Source organism: Pundamilia nyererei, unplaced genomic scaffold, assembly GCF_000239375.1.
Source record: "Pundamilia nyererei isolate P.nyererei 1_Seehausen unplaced genomic scaffold, PunNye1.0 scaffold00067, whole genome shotgun sequence".
In the NCBI taxonomy this organism is placed as follows: Eukaryota; Metazoa; Chordata; class Actinopteri; order Cichliformes; family Cichlidae; genus Pundamilia; species Pundamilia nyererei.
The window spans coordinates 121,750-139,041 of record NW_005187468.1 but is presented as its reverse complement, the minus strand read 5'-3'; the positions used below and the strand labels follow the sequence as shown (position 1 = coordinate 139,041).

At 38.8% G+C, this 17,292-nt stretch overlaps 1 protein-coding gene across 3 annotated transcripts; it reads right to left on the bottom strand.

Annotated features, from left to right (window-relative positions):
• Positions 1–1,921: 1,921 nt before the first annotated feature.
• Positions 1,922–17,244, bottom strand: usf2l (upstream transcription factor 2, c-fos interacting-like). 3 transcript variants are annotated; one of them, XM_005736054.2, is made up of 11 exons: positions 17,187–17,244; positions 16,674–16,714; positions 16,340–16,443; positions 15,104–15,223; positions 13,723–13,876; positions 9,719–9,806; positions 7,680–7,718; positions 5,559–5,617; positions 5,101–5,195; positions 4,837–4,965; positions 1,922–3,975 (listed from the first exon to the last, which is right to left on the bottom strand). In XM_005736054.2, exons 1-11 carry the CDS (start codon positions 17,219–17,221, stop codon positions 3,886–3,888), a joined length of 954 nt encoding a protein of 317 aa, XP_005736111.1. In that variant the 5' UTR covers positions 17,222–17,244; the 3' UTR covers positions 1,922–3,885. The 3 variants fall into 3 exon arrangements, with proteins under 3 accessions (XP_005736111.1, XP_005736112.1, XP_005736113.1); XM_005736055.2 differs by lacking the exon at positions 7,680–7,718; XM_005736056.2 differs by lacking the exons at positions 16,340–16,443; positions 16,674–16,714; positions 17,187–17,244 and adding an exon at positions 15,372–15,589.
• Between the last annotated feature and the right edge of the window lie 48 nt (positions 17,245–17,292).

Sequence of the window (17,292 nt, the reverse complement as noted above, 5' to 3'; positions counted from 1 at the left end):
TCGGGGCCGGGTCGCGGGGGCAGCAGCCCAAGCAGAGAAGCCCAGACCTCCCTCTCCCCAGCCACCTCCACCAGCTTGTCCAGGGGAACAACAAGGCGTTCCCAGGCCAGCCGAGAGATATAATCTCTCCAGCGTGTCCTGAGTCTGCCTCGGGGCCTCCTCCTAGTGGGACATGCCCGGAAAACCTCGCCCAGGAGGCATCCTTGTCAGATGCCCGAACCACCTCAACTGGCTCCTTTCGATGTGGAGCAGCTGCAGCTCTACTCTGAGCCCCTCCCGAAGGGCCGAACTTCTCACCCTATCTCTAAGGGAGAGGCCAGCCACCCTTCGGAGGAAGCCCATTTCCACCGCTTGTATTTGCGATCTCGTTCTTTCGGTCACTACCCCGAGATACTTGAACTCCTCCACTTGGGGCAGGAACTCGTCCCTGACCGAGAGTGGGCACTCCACCCTTTTCCGGCTGAGAACCATGGCCTCAGATTTGGAGGTGCTGATTCTCATTCCCACCGCTTCACACTCGGCTGCGAACCATTCATGGAATTAATAAACCTAAAATGGACGAGTTAAGGTTTAAAGTTAAGAGCCATGGTCAGGCTAAAGGAGGCAGCTGTAACCAGCAGCTATCTGCTAGGTGTCGCCTCAGCTTTTCAAGTGATGGAACTGGATGTCTGGAGCATTTTTTTATAGTTTGTGCCTTTTGGAAAATTTTAATGCAAATCAATGACACTATTTTATGCTATGTTGAAAGCTTCTTTTTTAAAAAGGTATTGCAGCAGTTTGAGGTTGCACATTAAAAAAAAAAATTCTACTTGTCTAAGTATTAAGATTTATTTAAAAGACTTCATATCTATCCATCTCTCTATAAATGGGGACTTAACATTACTTAAATCTTTATGAAACCAGTGGGATATGTGTTGTTATCAGATCAGATCACAATACTTTAATCTCAGGGGGAAACTGTTGAGAAAGTGCAAAATTTAAAAAGTTCAAAGAGTAGAGATTAAAGAAAAAAATAATAGGAGCAACAGGCTGCATGCATGGTGAGACATGCACATTATATATTAATCATTTGGAAGAAAGCACACTAAACAGGCTTGGGGTGTGTACTATGAATCAGCAGCTCTCCAGCTGTTTAACACCATCAGGGTTGCATCTAAAACAAACCAGCTAAAATTGTTTTAAACCTCACACAAATACCTTTTATTCAAGTTGCACACTAATTTAACTAAATACATGGTTGTGGTCCTCCTGTGATAGTGATAGGCCGCTTCATTTGCACAGTCAGTATTTTTGCTGGCTTTTCTTCCTGGCTCAACATAGACTTTATTAATATAGTGCTGTCAAAGCTAAACCAACCACAGCAATTTTTTTTGTCCAAACATAGTGTACCACATTTTAAAACCTATACAGCTGCTTTTCCCGTAGCAGTCGTGCTGATTTTAGTTTGAAGCCGTTTTCATTTTACTTCATTAAAATATTAAATATCCCACTCGGCTGCATGTAGACCCGTCTGTTTCCTACAGGTCACACCCACTCTTTTATGTAAACTGTGTTGACTTATTGACTTGATAGCCAAAAATGATAGCCTACTATGTCTATGTTAGGGACAAGTAATTCTAGATAACTAATTTTAAAAAAAGAAGAAAAAAAAAAGAAAAAAGGATTGAACTTACTTTACAGTCATAATCAGGTTAGTTTTCATTGAATTTTAACACATCAATGGGATGATTAGGTTTAATTAGAGCAAATGTATTTAAGAATAAAAGGTAAAGGGAAATCAATGTCTTAAATTACAATGACTCTTATATGTATATGTATATAATGTATATAATAATATGCAATGCTACTGGGCGGATGGAAATAAAAATATATATTCAGCTTTTCCCAAGATCTGGTAAACGATGATCCACAGACAAAGATGTTTAGATAGTGAAAGTTTTATTTTCCACCATTTTGCTTAGAAAACATGTCTCTAACCTGAGAACAGTGAGGCTGCTACACAGAGGAAAAGAGGATTTTTTCTTCCTTTTGCCATTTCAAAAAAAAGAAATGCAAGAAAAAAAAGTTAGCCACGAATGACCTTTGATTTCTGATCAACCATCTTTTAAGCAGTACTCATTTCTTCACATTCACGTCTCTCCTCACTGAGATGTAAAGAAAAAAAAAAATCTACTGCAAAACATCTATCATTCGACTTTGGCTAGGAGCCTCATTTGATAGACCAGACACTTGCACTATATCGCCCAGGTTTGAATCCAGTTGTTGCAGCAGAACAGCACTTTTAAAAGCACAAGCAAGTCTGAGATATTAAAATGTGATAGCCGATGTTGCCAGGGGTCTGAGTGTTGGTTTTTCTTTGCTGGATCCTGAGCTGTTGATACAAGGAGAAGCAATCGTGCTCTATTAAGTGAAGTTTGACATCTTTCTTCCACTCACATTTTCCCAAGTGGGAAAAAAACAAACAAACAAAAAAACCCCAAAACACATCATTTATATTCATTCACAAAACCTTCAGCAACATTAATGTTGCCTTTTGCTGTTTGTACAACCAATTACAGTTTACTTATTGTTTGCCTGCGTGGGTGGAGAAATATGTAAGATCATTTCCAAGTTACCCGCATGCAAACTATTTAGTCTTTTCGTAGAGAATGAGTCATGCTCAACTAAGAACTGCAACACAGAATTTCCGTGTACTCATTTTCTATAGTGAGCAAAGTCTTTGAGCACTGCTCTCCAGGGTGCCCCCCACCCCCTTGTGCGTTGAGCTCCATTTGAAGTGTTGCAATACCAAAATAGAGCAAACAGCTTGAAATGAAACATGGGGATTATTCTTGCATGTACTGGGACACAGGTAAGTCACCCGACAAAGGATGAAAACAAAACCCACAGTACCTAAATATGTGGCAAAAGTTGGGATTTGCCCCGCTCACCTCTCTACAACATGAAGTTTGACGTGTCTGCATGTTCCACATTCTAACATTTCACTTTGTATTTAAATACCACTTCACCAGCAAATGCCCAACACTTCAAGTAAACCACATTTTAGCCTCAGCAAACTGAACTTCATAGATTGCACACACTTTGTTGTAATTGTTTTGACAATTGCCAGCATGGAACTAATGAGTTATTGATTGTTTACTCCCAGAGATAATCTGCTTTAACATTCTGTAACATCTGTATTAAAACATGAGAAGCCATATTTACATAAATCAGCCCAGAATCATCAGCAAGCACAGATTCTTGTTTGTCTTTGGGTCTAGGTAAGCTATGTGTGTCACATTATTTCTGTCTGTAGAATCATGTTTTTCATACTTTGATGTCGGCTTCACTGGATGCATAAATTTCATCGTAACGGGTCTCCATCAAGGCTTCTGTCAGCAAGCAGACTAATAAATTAAAGGGGCTAAAAACAAAATATTAATACAGAACTCAAAAACACAAACAGAATAAAAGCATGAAGTAAGTCAAAATTAATAACGAGGGAAAGGGTTTGGGAAGGAAAGAAATAACTGACAAACATCGTAGTCCATGAATGAAGCTACATAAATACAAATAAAGAAGGGCAGCAGAGGGTCTCTTTCATAGCTAGTCCTACAGTAAAGCACCCTGATAAAGGTGAGTGGGCATCTTTTCTTGGAGCACATTTCTACTCAGCTGCAGCGGGTGGTTATCTCAATACGATTGGAAAAGTCAAGTGCAGCCAAAATCGGCTTGTGAAGGGTTCACAACCTGGGAACCCAGGGGAGGATGCATTCACTAAAAAGAAAGTGATTCTCCATAAAGTCTCTCGTTTTTTTGTTGTTGGTTTTTTTTTCTTGCATTGTTTCCCACTGTGTCAGTTATATGTCTGAGTGGGTGTGCCCTGCGCTGCTCTTTTGGTTTCATTCACTGTGGTGGCGTTTCTCCAACCATTTCGATGCCGTGCTGCTGGAGTTGCGCTCGGAGCAATGCGTTTTCATTTTTCAGCTCTTCAATCTTAAACCAAAGAAGAAAAAAATGCATCATCCACAACATTCTCCACAGCAAAATACAGCCTTAACTTTACTGACCAAACTTTTTCCTTTGAAAAATAAGAGCTGACTAATGTATACACAGGACTATGCAATCCCTGAGATTAGAGAGCAGTGTGTGTAGACCCTGTAAGACACCGATGCCCACAACCAACTGGATTATCAAATCTTGAGGTATGTCATCTCTGCTACATTTCCCCTGGGCGAATCCTGAATTCATTGCCTCCCTACTGAGAGACTGAGGAAGGATATTCAGCTTTGAGCATCTGAATAAGAATATATCACTAAATCGCTTGCAGACCCAAGATTCAAGCAAGAGACTCAGAGCTGCAAGATTTCACAATACTTTTGAGTGCATTAGCATGCACTTAGTTCTCACACAACCCCTGTGTATATTATTCCCACAGTCTCTCAAAGCACTGATTTCAGGTAACACTTCTCATTATCTGAGTGCAAATTCTTTGATCCACTTTGTCAGGCTGTGATGATCAGCTATGCAGCCTGAAGTCTCAGGGGGTTTGTTTCAGAGAAATGAAGATGCATATGGGGCTAGGTGGATTTCATGCTTCTGAGACTCAAGTGAAAGAATGTTGCATTGAATTATAAAGCAAACTAATCTATTCAATGCAGTGGCAATCTTCACAGCCACATATGAAGCCCACTATGCCGGCCTTATTATGCGCAAGTTTATTTATCTGCTACACCCAACCACCTCAAAGGAGGACTCTGAATTATCATTCATAGCCCTTCTTTACACATTACCAAAGTCACGGAAACTTCGCTTGATGCCCCATTTGCAGCCTAGAGCAAAGACTGATATTCATACCTGCTGTCTGCACAACTCATTGTCCATTTGTATCCTCTCCACTTCCTTCAGACTCTCTTGCAGCCTCTGGTTGCTTTGCCTCAGCTCACGAATATAGTCACAAGCTTTAGACAGGATGCCTCCTTTGCTCTATAAATACAGAGGCATTGTCACAGTTTGTTTGTTTTTTTTAAAGAAAAGAAATATAATTATTGTGATAAATATAATTTTTTATAGAGTATTAATGAGTCAAGCGCAAATTTAAAAGACAAACAAACTGCTTACTGCTCCGGTTTTGGTGCTATCCATACTGCAGTCTGGGATAATCTTGGAAAGTGTGACAATCCAGTTGTTGATCTTGTCTCTTCGCCGTCTTTCGACTGATGAACAGAGATGAAAGAAGAACTGTTTTTAAAAGGAGTATATGCATACAAGCCACATTTCCAGATTTCTAATTTAAGCTACAGTAAAAGATCACAGGTCATTCTGATTTACAAAACAAGGTTTTCATCTGCCGGATCTCGTCAGTACCGACATTCCTGACTGATTTTGACAGCTCAACAGCAACCTCTAGTGGCTGGTCAAAATTATATGCTGGTTTTTTTTTTTTTACTCTTAACAGAATATTTTGTGAGGGCTTAGTGATTTTCTTTCATCAAAAAATGTTCCATTTAGGCACCACACGGCATTGTGTTAAGACTGTCTGATGAAATCAAAAGCCACAATCATGACTAATTACCCACCTTCATTATGTTGTGCTCTTCTCCTTTCATCTCTTGGTGTTCGGGGTCCATCCATTTTCCTGCAGATAGACAGGAAATAAAACACTTTTCATGCACTACAATATCTCCCATCTCTGCGCTCCATACAATCGGACACAAATCCAATCCAATCCTCCAAATCCTTTGCCTATTAAAAACCATTCTTCACTGTTATCTTTAAATTCAAGCCTATTGTTATTGCCATTTAAAATGAGCCTCTGAAGATGGTTAGTGCCTTTGGTAGAAATATTAAATGATGCACAGCCCTATGAGGTCACATATGCAGTCCTGACGCCTGCAGCCTTGAGCCAAGCTGCCTTGTCTGGAATACTGAGAATCAGCTAGCCTCCTTACTTTAGCTGGCTGTCCTCTTCCCAGGTGTGGCCTGGAGGAAGTGCAATGCTTTATTATGCTGTAAAATTACAACACTGTAGAAAACCAGATGCTGCTTACTGAAGTTGGGGTGTACACCTAATGACACAACTGTCTCTTGTCTTTGCAACCTCCCCCAGGATTCAGTTAATTAAGTCTCAGAGACGTGACAAGGAGACTTATCATACCACCCACCATGGCATGAAGAGACCAATAACACACTCACACATAATCAAATGTGGTCTAGTGTACACTGAGGGCACCTGCCACATAAAAGGCTGGACCCGGGATGTCCTGACAGAGCATTACATTATAAAAAGGTAATCAATGTTATTCCTTTCAACTAGGTTTAAAGCTGTGGTTGATAGCTGTACAACCAAGTGTTGGTTTCACTAACTGAACACCGGGGACTACAAAATTCTGAGAATAAACTAAACTACTCCTTATTGCCACTGCAATTTTGCCTGCAATTTGTGTGACGTAATAAATGACCAATGAGGTTGTTTGTCTTCTTTGTCTTTCTTAAAACAAATCTTTTCTAGTCTACTGCAGAGAATTTGTGTCCAATCAACACAACTTGACTGCTGATAGCTTCGTTTGAGATAGTCAGCTAAGCCAAACGGCTCTCTCACATGTATCTCAACACATCTTAATGGGATTTCAGCTGTATAATGGATTCAGCAGCCAAACAGTACTCTTAGGCAAAGTGTTAAAATATGTGGATGGCGGTTTGAATAACTAAATGTACATGCCTAGAGGAATGTTTTTTCCCTGCACACCTCTTTTAAGTGCCCCCGAGAGTAAAGGCTGCCAGAGAAACCCCAAAAATTATGAGTACGTTTCCTCTGGTAGAAGACTTTCCATATGTTGAATACAGCATGTATAAAACAAAAAAGATCTGCACAATTTTTTATTGATCTTTAAAATGACAAATGTAATCATTTACCAATGCACCTCCACTCTCCACCCTCTTCCAAAGTTTTGCTTTTATGTCACCAAGCCATGGCCTTGACAATATTTCATTAAATTACACAGTGAAAAACAAGAGACTGCAGGCTGAGATTCAGATCACCTCGATGGAAGAGTTCAGAAAAATAATTCTAAAAAAAATAAAATAATAATAATTACTTTTTTTTTTTAAAAAAAAGATCCTGTGTATATTACTGTCATTGTCTCAAAAAAAATGAGCACAAAAATTTGTGAGTATTAGCTAGTTAGTCACAAATAACTACTTATTTTGAAAGTAGATGTTCCAAGTGAAAGCACATGGCTTCCATTGGCTCAATTTATCTCAATAGCCCTGTCATATCAACAAAATGCACTTAAAGAGCAAATGCTGTCCATATAGTTTTATGACCAACTTTAAAACTAGGCTGAAAGAGAACCAAACTCAAATGGCTACAACAAAGGACACTTTGAAAATTATACTAAAATAAAAGTGTGGAGTGAGCCATTTGTTTCCAGATGGAGAACAATGAACTGATTTCTAGGTCCTAATGGAAAAATACATTTGCCACAAGCAGTACTAACAACAATGGATCAGGGTCAGCACTGAAAAATTGCTACATCTGTGTCTCACACATCAAGAGCAGGGAGAATCACCAGGGAGGAAGGGAGGGGTGGAGAAAAGTGAAGGGCAGAGGTTTGTGTGCTTCTTTGCTTCTTGTGATCTAATTTGATTAGTTCATTTGCTGTAAGAGGAGTGGGGAGAAATGTGGAAACTGTCCTCACCAGTTTAAAACTTCATGTTGCAGCAGCTCGTTTTCATCTCTGTGAATGGCAGATAGGTTGGGTAGTTTTCATTCACTTTGCTCACAAGACCAACGAAAACGTCACGGTTCATCACTTTACATGTAAATATAATTCTATTTGAAGTCACTGAAAATCATAAATTATTCATGTACAATAAGTCACAACTCCCCTTAAATGTGTCCTGAACAGAAGAACAAAAAAATAATCTCTAGTTCTTGGAAAAATAAATAAATAAACACATAAATAAATAAATGAGAAATGAAATGTAAAAAAACAGCTTAGATAGAAGATAAATAGAAGATAAATAGAAGATAAAGTGCTGTATCCTGGTTGCTATTCTCCTTATAGCAGTGTTATCTGATTGACCACAATCCCATCACTTTCACGAGTTAAAGGTTAAGTATAGGCCTGGATGAAATCAGAGGAATATTCACTTAGGTTCGGAGCTAACTCAATTTGAAATTGGGTCATGTGTTAATTTTTAAGTGACCAACCAGGCAAAAAACTGGCTCGTCCCAAACAGGGTACAAAAAAAACAAAACAAAACAAAAAAAACAAAACCTAGCCGACATTCATGAGCCTTGAATCTCACAGGGCTATGGCTCTTGTGCCGGTGTGTTTTGGCACTCAAATGAACCATGAAATAAATAAATAAAGCTTGTTTAAATTCCCTTTTCTGAATAAAAATCAGTAGTAGGCCAAAACCAGCTTGGTTCGCATGCAATTAAAATTAAAACCCTTTGCTCAGGTGAGCCTGCTGATGATCTTAATAACAGCAATCACCAGCATGTGGCTAACAGTTGGAGAGTCTGAGATGGATCCCTTTGATGCATGATTAGAATAATGCACGTTGTGAATTTTAGCGATAAACAGTATGAGAGTTCGAAAGGTTAAAAAAAAAAGGGAAAAAAAAGATGTGTGGCTACCATGTGCTAAAAAAAGAAAAAAAGAAATCCTTAAAAATCAATCATAACCATGAACTCGGGGTGAACACAAGAGAGATTACCTGGGCAGAAAAACAGCCTTGAGTAAAAGAAAACAGCAGTGGCAGCAAGGCTGAGAAATTTGAGCCTTGCAGTTGTTCAAATGGACGTCACAGTAGTCTTTCAGTCATGTTTGAATAGAACATTCATTCATATGAGACAATTCTCTTTTGCTCAGATAGATTACTACTAATACATCATTCCAATCTGCTGCATTGCAGTTTAACCCCCTCTACTTCTACACTCTCCTCTTGCATTAGCAGTTACAGTTATAGCGTGCTAAATACTGATTTTGAAAATACATCTCATTTAAACTCTGAATTTAGGAAACTATTTTAAACGGCTTATTACGACATATTCACCCTTTCATTTTTTTAGCTTCTGTTCTGCCACCTCGATTCGAGCATTTTGCGGATCAATATCTTGGCTTTTTGAAACTAGATGTATGAGAAAGGGGTAGATCTGACTCCAGAACCAACACAGTAGCAACCCTTTTTAGTCACACGGTTGAAACATACACTGCTTTACTGTATACCTTAAAACAGGAATGATAATTCACAAAATGAACATCTTGCTATGTTAAATAAGACTTTATTGCCTTTTCAATGCATCACAATCTTAGAGGCTTTTTGAAAAAGTGCAACAATTTTTTTTATATTGCTGTTATATTTATCTTTTAATGATAATCTATGCCCTCGTTGTTATGACAGTACTAATTCAGACTCTGATGGATACCATTTCTTGAAAGGATGTGTTTTGTAGAGATGCACTCTGAAGCATTAAGAGAGCAGAGCCACACTGCTAAACACAAATCATTTATTGCTGCAATAAATGCGTAAAGCCCTTATCAAAATTAACTGAAACCTATCATAGTAACTTTATTATTATGATATTAGATGTATTTAACAGCTTTTGTCATTAAATCTACTTTTAAACTCCACTGAAATTAAAACATGCCTAGTTTTATGTGTCTCAAGCTGCACTGGCAATATTGTTTCCATCACACAAACAGCAGATGACAGAGATGATACTTACGCAGGGTATGGCTGTGTTCGTGGGGCAATGGTTCGTGGTGTGCCTGTCTGAATGACATCAGGAGGGGTCATCATCACATAAAACTGACCTGTGGAAGGCACAGGTGTAATCAGTCAACAATGAAGAGCAAGACAGCTCAACATTTCACAGAAGACTGACTTGATTCATTTAATTTTTTAAGTGCTTATCCAACGAGGATCCAGGGGAAGGTGGCTGGAGCTTGTCCCAGCTGAAATTGGACAACAGGCAGGGACAAGTTGCCAGCTCAACACAGGGCTAACACAAAGAGCCAGGCAACCATTTAAACTCACATGCACACCTACGACTGATTCAGAATCACCGACTGACCTAACGTGCATGTCATTAAACTGTGGGAGGAAAGTAGAGAAAAGCCACATCTGGCACAACGATAAAATAACACAGAAATCCTTAAGCCAACTAGCAAAGTGGAACCCCGAAATTTCTTGTAAGGATGCAACTGTGCCAACTGTGTAGAAACAGGCTCAACTCTCATGTACAATCAAGATGTAGACAGAAGAATATTCTACTAACACTACTCATCCATACCATATTCATTCAAGAGCCAAAACATCATCAAGAAATAAATCCACTTATTTTATCTTAAGCCACCTAATCTTGTCATCTGGGTCAGCAAGATGGCAGACCTGGCCTGACAAACAAAATGAGCAACACAATTTTCTGCCACAAAAAAAAAAAAAACTATCCACAAAAAATGAAGGTCCTCTCACAGAAAACCTTCCCAAATAACAGGTCTTGACACAGACATTCAGCCTGTAGTTATTTCTATTTCAAAGAATGTGATCAAGGACTAAAACGCAGAATCAGTCACTAACAGAAAACATACAAGAAAATCAGTATTTCTCAGATGAAAACAGCAAGGTACATTCAGTCTTTTAACCAGGCACTCTGGCTTTCCAATCTGCTGCTAAAGCAGACTGCAGATGCTCCCTCTGAATGAGGCCACGTCTTAATGTTTTAAGATGCTCAATGCACATTAAGTGCTTTGCTTTTTATATCAAACTGCATTAACACTTTGGCTCCAATCTCACTCTTAAAGCTGCACCTAGCCGAGCCTATTATACAAGTTACAGCTGAGGTGCATCAACTGATATGGCCTTAAGGGTATCTGACTTCTGTGGGTTTAAGTCATGTGATGGAAGTAGACACACAATGCTCAACGAGAGAGAAAAGCAGTGTGTGTGTGGATGTGCTGCATGAGCTTGACAAGCTATGTCTGTAATTAGCAATGGATGAGCTACATCAAAGAAACCTAATGATTTAAGGAATCAATGCAATGACCTTGTGTGACCCCAGATGTGCCTCTACATAGGTGTTTTACTGGAGCATGACTGAGCTCAGGTGGGGTTTTAAACTCATTTCATTTTTGTGTTTTTTAATCATGTTTATGAGTTGGATTACAAAATAACAGAAAAAAGTAAATCATTTTTTGTTCTTTTACTATGAAAGTTTCAGTGCCATGTGCCTGCTACTTGTTTGTGTAGTTTTGCTGCCACTACTACATACATCCATATGTATGTTACAGTCAGCAAAATATTGTCTTATTTCTATGTGTCCAAAGTATCCATCTCTCTCAAGAAGACACAAACAATGCATAATGTAAGGTCACATTGGATATTAGGGGTGGGTGATGTAGTCTCAAAATTATATCACAGTAGTTCAAGGAAATGTTATTTTTGATGACACAGAAGAAAAATATTGAACATTTTATTGGTGATTGCAGCTTGCAGGCAGCAGCATTTATTAGTGCAAACAAAATGAAGGGAATTCTCCACCCTTTTTTTCTTTTAGGTAAAATAAAATATAACTGTCTAACATTTTAGTTTAACAAAAAGCAACTTAAACCAGCCACACTTTAGCAGCCTGCACTGTTACACTTAATTGTTTTTGTGGAACTGTGTAATTCCAGTTTATTAAATTACAAAGCTGTAATTTATTATACGTATTAGTGGTAAGTGAGACAATGAGCGGGAGTTACATTTAATTGTTTTTGTGGTATTTTTCTTCCAACGCACAAAAACAGATTTACATTTTTAGTTAAGAGCACATAATAAAATTGAAATTTAACAATATTTTTTATCCAGAATTTTGGATTTTGCTTGGAGCTTTTTAAACAACTGCTTAGTGCCCTACTTTTCTACCATGTAACACATGAGTAATTTTCATGCAATGCTTGCTTTTCCAGTCATACCAAATGCAACTAGAGTAATAGCTGCATTTGTTTATTTTTGTGTCAGCTAGCATCTTCTTCATAGCCTGGTTGTATGCCCTTTGCTTCAAGTGGTTCAACAAATTTGCTGTTTCTACTTTTAGGGTGAACTGTTTTCTTGTGTATTTTGCAAAGCATTGGTCACTAAATCATCACTGGAGGCTGACATGTAGTTCTCAGTCTAAGACATGCTTGGACTTGTTGTGTACCCTAGCAAACATAAATGCTATATTTATCAAGACGAGACACTTTTATGTATCGCAAATAGTTATACCAAAATTATTGTGGGCAATATGATATCGTATGAGGTATAGGGCTAAAATCTTAAATGTGGCACTTGAACTGTCTCTTTCAGCCTTGGGTCTATAGATTTATGTTGGAGATACGTTGAATCCCAGTTTCAAGCATTTTTAGACCCCAAGTCTGGGCCAAAATGACAGCAAGAAGCACCACCAGCAGCAGGAACACTGGGTGATGGATTACAAGTTTCTACAATAACTCCTGTCCAGGCTGTACATTCTCCTACATAAAATCCTTAGAGACCCACAATGTTCGACTCTTTCATAACAATCCTGAAGACAAATAATGACCATCCAACAGTCAACTGCCAGCCAGCAGTAACAGTGTTCTTGCTAGTTCTAGCGGAATAATCCATAATAGGTAGATGGCAGTTTTTTGTTTTGTTTATTTTTTAGTTAAAAAAAAAAAGAGGCATTAAAGCCTAGATCTTGTTCTCTAGGTCAACTGAGCACTTACAGCGCTCAGCGAACACAGCTTCAGCCAATGATAGCCTGACCTGGACAACCAGCATAAAACCACAAGGACGGGTAGTACAGCCAGATGATGGCATATGGTAGGAAAGAGGAAGAGAAGCAGAATAGGAAGACATGTGACATGAAGTAAACATGGTAAGCATGGCAAATTTAATTTTGGCATCTGATAATATTTGACTTGGAGGAGGCAAACTCTAGTCATGGCAAAAAATGTTTCCATCACATTACCAAGTTAGGAATCTGAAACAGATTAAAATGAGCTGCTGGGTATGTGCAATTTAAAATATTTCTCATAATTATTACAACTTTAATAAAGATCTAATGACCCTTGAAAATTGCTGATTCACAGTTGGAGAAAACTGCGTTCTCCAGCATCATAAATTATATTTTAAAATAATTTACTGATCAAAAATATCCAAATGGGGGGGAAGGAATCACAGAGCAAATTGATTCTGCAACACATATTTAGGTTTATCATGTGTAAAAAAATATATATATAAAAAAGCAAGTGCAATTGTCATTATCATCTTTGGATTGCTTTGCTTCTTCCTCACCAAATATATATGTTAGTGAACATATGTAAATATGAATTGAACATGTATTACTTCACCCGCTTTTGTCATATAAAGCACCACCAGTGGGATTCGTGGGTTAGTCACCCAAGCTGGTGAGGAAATCTATTTATAAAAGCTACATAGAGAATGAAAATATTGATATTTAGAGGCTCAGCATAGATAATTTATCTCAACAGGGAGGGATTAGATATATTGCTTATTCTTTGTATCTGCTGTAAATGTCCCTGATTTCTTTGTTATCAGCTCAAACTGTCAGGATCGTGTTTCACTAATAAAAAAAAAGGACAGCTATTCTCTCCTTAAGGTTCTTCAAAACACACTTCTGTTTGTCACTGAAAATAATAGCTTAATTAGCTCTGCAGCACTGTGATAAGCCCCAGCCCAAATTAGGTGTGAGAACTGACTCACCCCCTGCCTGTGTGAGTGTGGGGTCCGTGGCGGCCTGCACAGACACAGTCCCGTCGCTCACCGCAGTTGCGGGGAAGTAAGCGAAGCGGGTCTCCCCTCCCACTGCCTCTCCTGCTGGGCTTCCTCCATTACTGAAAGGGTTCTGGATCACAGCCTGTGACAGATAAGAGAGAGAGACAGAGGAGAGCCATGAACAAGCAGCAATGGAGCAGTCACAGCAGGTAAACGCACACCTCATCCTCTGTCAGACTCAATACTGGTATCCCTGCTAAACCCCCCCAAGCAAGACACAGTTCCATTTGACAGCTAGGATAAAGGGAGGCAAAGAAGCAGCAGTGATCTTGTTAGCGGGGATAATAGCAAGGTCAGTAAAGCCATCAGTATAGCACTAATGAAAACAAATTTGGTCTGTTCTTGCTAGAAAAATTGCATATTTTTAGCTCAAACTGTGCTCCGACTGTTACTGCAGTTCTTGTGCAACAACTATTGGCACTACACACATTGAAACTATACACCTATGTGACTCACTTTGTGTTGACTAGATATTATATTCGGGCACACAATTCACTCTTTAGACTATTTTTCCATCTTGGCAAGCTTAGAGAAATTACATCCGCTGCTGCAATTTCAGTGAATCGGTGAAGTAGAGATGATGTGATATGGAAAACTGGTGAGAATAACTGATAATAATAGATATACAACACTGGTTTTTTTTTTTTACTTTACGTTTTTGAATTATATATACAGATAAAGCAAAAAGCTTTATCTGTGTACTCAAAAGTACTCACAACAGTTCACAATTTGCTAATAAGCATAATTGTTTTTAGGAGTAACCAAAACAACACACCTTTCTGCAAGTTGATACTATTTTACCAGCTTGAAACCAAAAACTGGTTACACCATCTTGTTTCACTCATAGACAGCAATCTTTGTTAGTGTTGGTCTGCATAAAACATTACATAAAGCGGGGGAAAAAAACATGACCCAACACAAGAGCATGGCTGTGTGCCTTACTTACAGCCACACTCTGCACTGTCAGACATAATTTATAGCTAAAATAATATTACTGAGACAGTAATAACTTCATATACCTACTTTTCAGCCAATAGATGTATATACTGATCCATGATATATTTCATGTTTTTAACAGTATTTGTTAACTTGATGTTTTAAAACATGACAAGCGTGTACAAAGAAACAAAAGAAATTAGAATAACACTGGTTTTAGTTGTTTTCAGTGAGACTGTTGCAAATGAAAATACGCAGAAATTAACTTCCACCTTATCCTTTAACACGTAAATAAAGAAAGCAAGCTTTAAAAAACGGTTTAAACTACTAGTGGTTTCCCTTTGGTCCAGTCAAAAGTGTAAACTTTTGATACCTGTGCCACAGCTTGAGGAGCCCCGGTGAATGCAGCTGTTGAGACAACGCTCACTGCTCCTCCTGCATCATCTCTTCCATCAAGGTGTTGGTCAGTCACCTGGACAACACGATACGTCACCTGCACAGACGAAAAACAAATTTGGGTAAAAAGAGAGAATAAGAAGAAAACAAAGAGAGCAACTAGTTGCTTCCCCATTTATATCCTTACTCTATGTATTTTTTTTTTTGCATTATTCAATCATACCGTGTATAAAACAGCACCTTACCTGACTTGTTGATTTGTTTATCATATCTGTTGCTTCCGTACTGCTCAGCCTAGTATCCTGACACTACAGTTCTAACCTCACTTGTGCATTGATCTCACCATCCCACAATATGCTTACGCTTCAGAATGCGCCTGATTTAATTTTAAATAGCAAGGAAAATGAGCTTGTTTGTTCGAAGAATCAGTATTTGTATCCCTCTATCATGTGACTTTCCTCCTGACTGACATGTGACAGCAGTCTCATGCCAATCCCAGACCAGACTGAAATCACATGATTGCTCACACTAGTCTTGTTTATGCCTGAACCACATGGATCACTGACTCAATTTCCTCCAGCGCAAACCACCCAGTAAGGGTAAACCAACATGAATGTCACAATACCTTTTTTTAGTGTATATGCTGGCATTACTGACCCATTGTTTACCACTGACCAACAGTGGTGTGAAAACCACATAGTGAACAGGAAGGAGACACTTTTGTACAAAGGTCAACAGTCAATTTTGAGGCTATAAAAAAAAAAAGACTATAAACATTGATACCTTCAGGGAATTTACTGAGTGCTTTCCTCCTGACTTTGTAATAGAGGAGGGTGTCAAAGCACACAGAAAAAGAAAAACAATCAGAAAAAAAGAAAATGTAAGCCTAAACATTAAGGACTGTCGTCGGGAGTATGGTTCTTCAACATATATAATCACTCACTGTTGTTTGCCATATGTCCAAGCATCTTTTCAACCACCTCCATCAATATGCAGCTGAGAGTTCTCAGTTGGTAATTATCGTGCTGCACAAACACCCCATGGACATTTATCCACTCTGTGCTGTTTGTGTACTCTCATAAGTGCTAAACAGAGGCAATTTATTCTAACTGTCTAGGCCCTTATGCAATTAGGAACACTTAGACGCTTTCTGAAATGGGTATTAAACAGCAACAATCAGTAGTGTCCACACTTCCATCAACTAACTACTTACCTGCCCACCCTCGGTGCGGAACTGATATTGTATGTTATGGTCACCAAATGCAGCCTGAGGTACACTGGCTATTGTAACAGCTGTCTGCTCTTCTCCTGTTCCGTCTTCAAGGGAAAAGGGGGATAAAGAAACAGGAGTTAGAATGGAAAAAGTAACTAAACAGCTAACAAGCCCCGAGTGTAGCTGCAAATAACGAAGCTCAATGTTGCAGCACATAAAGAAAAGCAAGTGTACTGAGGAAAGAGCTTGTGGCTTTTTTTTTTTAAAATAAAGTATTGTGTACGCACACAAAACTACAGTGTGATCAAAGACAGCTTAGTAAATAAATCCTTACCTTCAGATCCCTGGACAACCTCCTCTTCTTGTTTTTCTTGGCTGCAAAGCGGATACAGAAATACCTCAGTTGTTAGAAGCTACGCAACCAGCTAATGTTTGTGAAAATTATATATCAATGTATTAAATGAAAGTAATAACTGACCCTCCACTTCACCGTAAGGGGTGGCAAGTGATGTCTGGGAAGTCAGTCAGCCAGCAGGACAATTATAATGAAAAACACAGCACAGCAACTGCCCTTGGTTTACCAAGAGTGGCTGAGAATAGTTATTTGTTTTAAAAGCTAGCTTAAGCTCTCTTAGCTGTTGACTATGAACACTACTATTCTTGGATATAACCAAGTTATACCGCTTAAAGAGTTGTCCACCTGTGTTGCTAACTTAGCTGTAGTCTACACATTAAATTCGTTTTGACAACACTTTATAAGTAAGGCCTTGGTTAGCGTCGTAAACTAGCTGTGTGAAATAGCATGTTGCGGCTAGCTTCTTTCAGTTAGCCATTTTGACCGAGTTACCTTGCGGTGTCCAGACTCTGTTCAAGCATATCCATCAGTGTTGAAATAAAAAGTGATATTCGGTGTCACAGACGGAGATGGAAGTGCTGATCACGGGAACAAACAC

Coding starts and splice junctions, on each gene's coding strand:
- usf2l (XM_005736054.2), bottom strand. CDS start 17,221: ATGGATATGCTTGAACAGAGTCTGGACACCGCAAG. Junction 15,224..16,339: donor TCCGCACCGAGGGTGGGCAG/GTAAGTAGTTAG, acceptor TCGTCTGTGCAG/GTGACGTATCGTGTTGTCCA. Junction 13,877..15,103: donor CTCCTCAAGCTGTGGCACAG/GTATCAAAAGTT, acceptor TATCTGTCACAG/GCTGTGATCCAGAACCCTTT.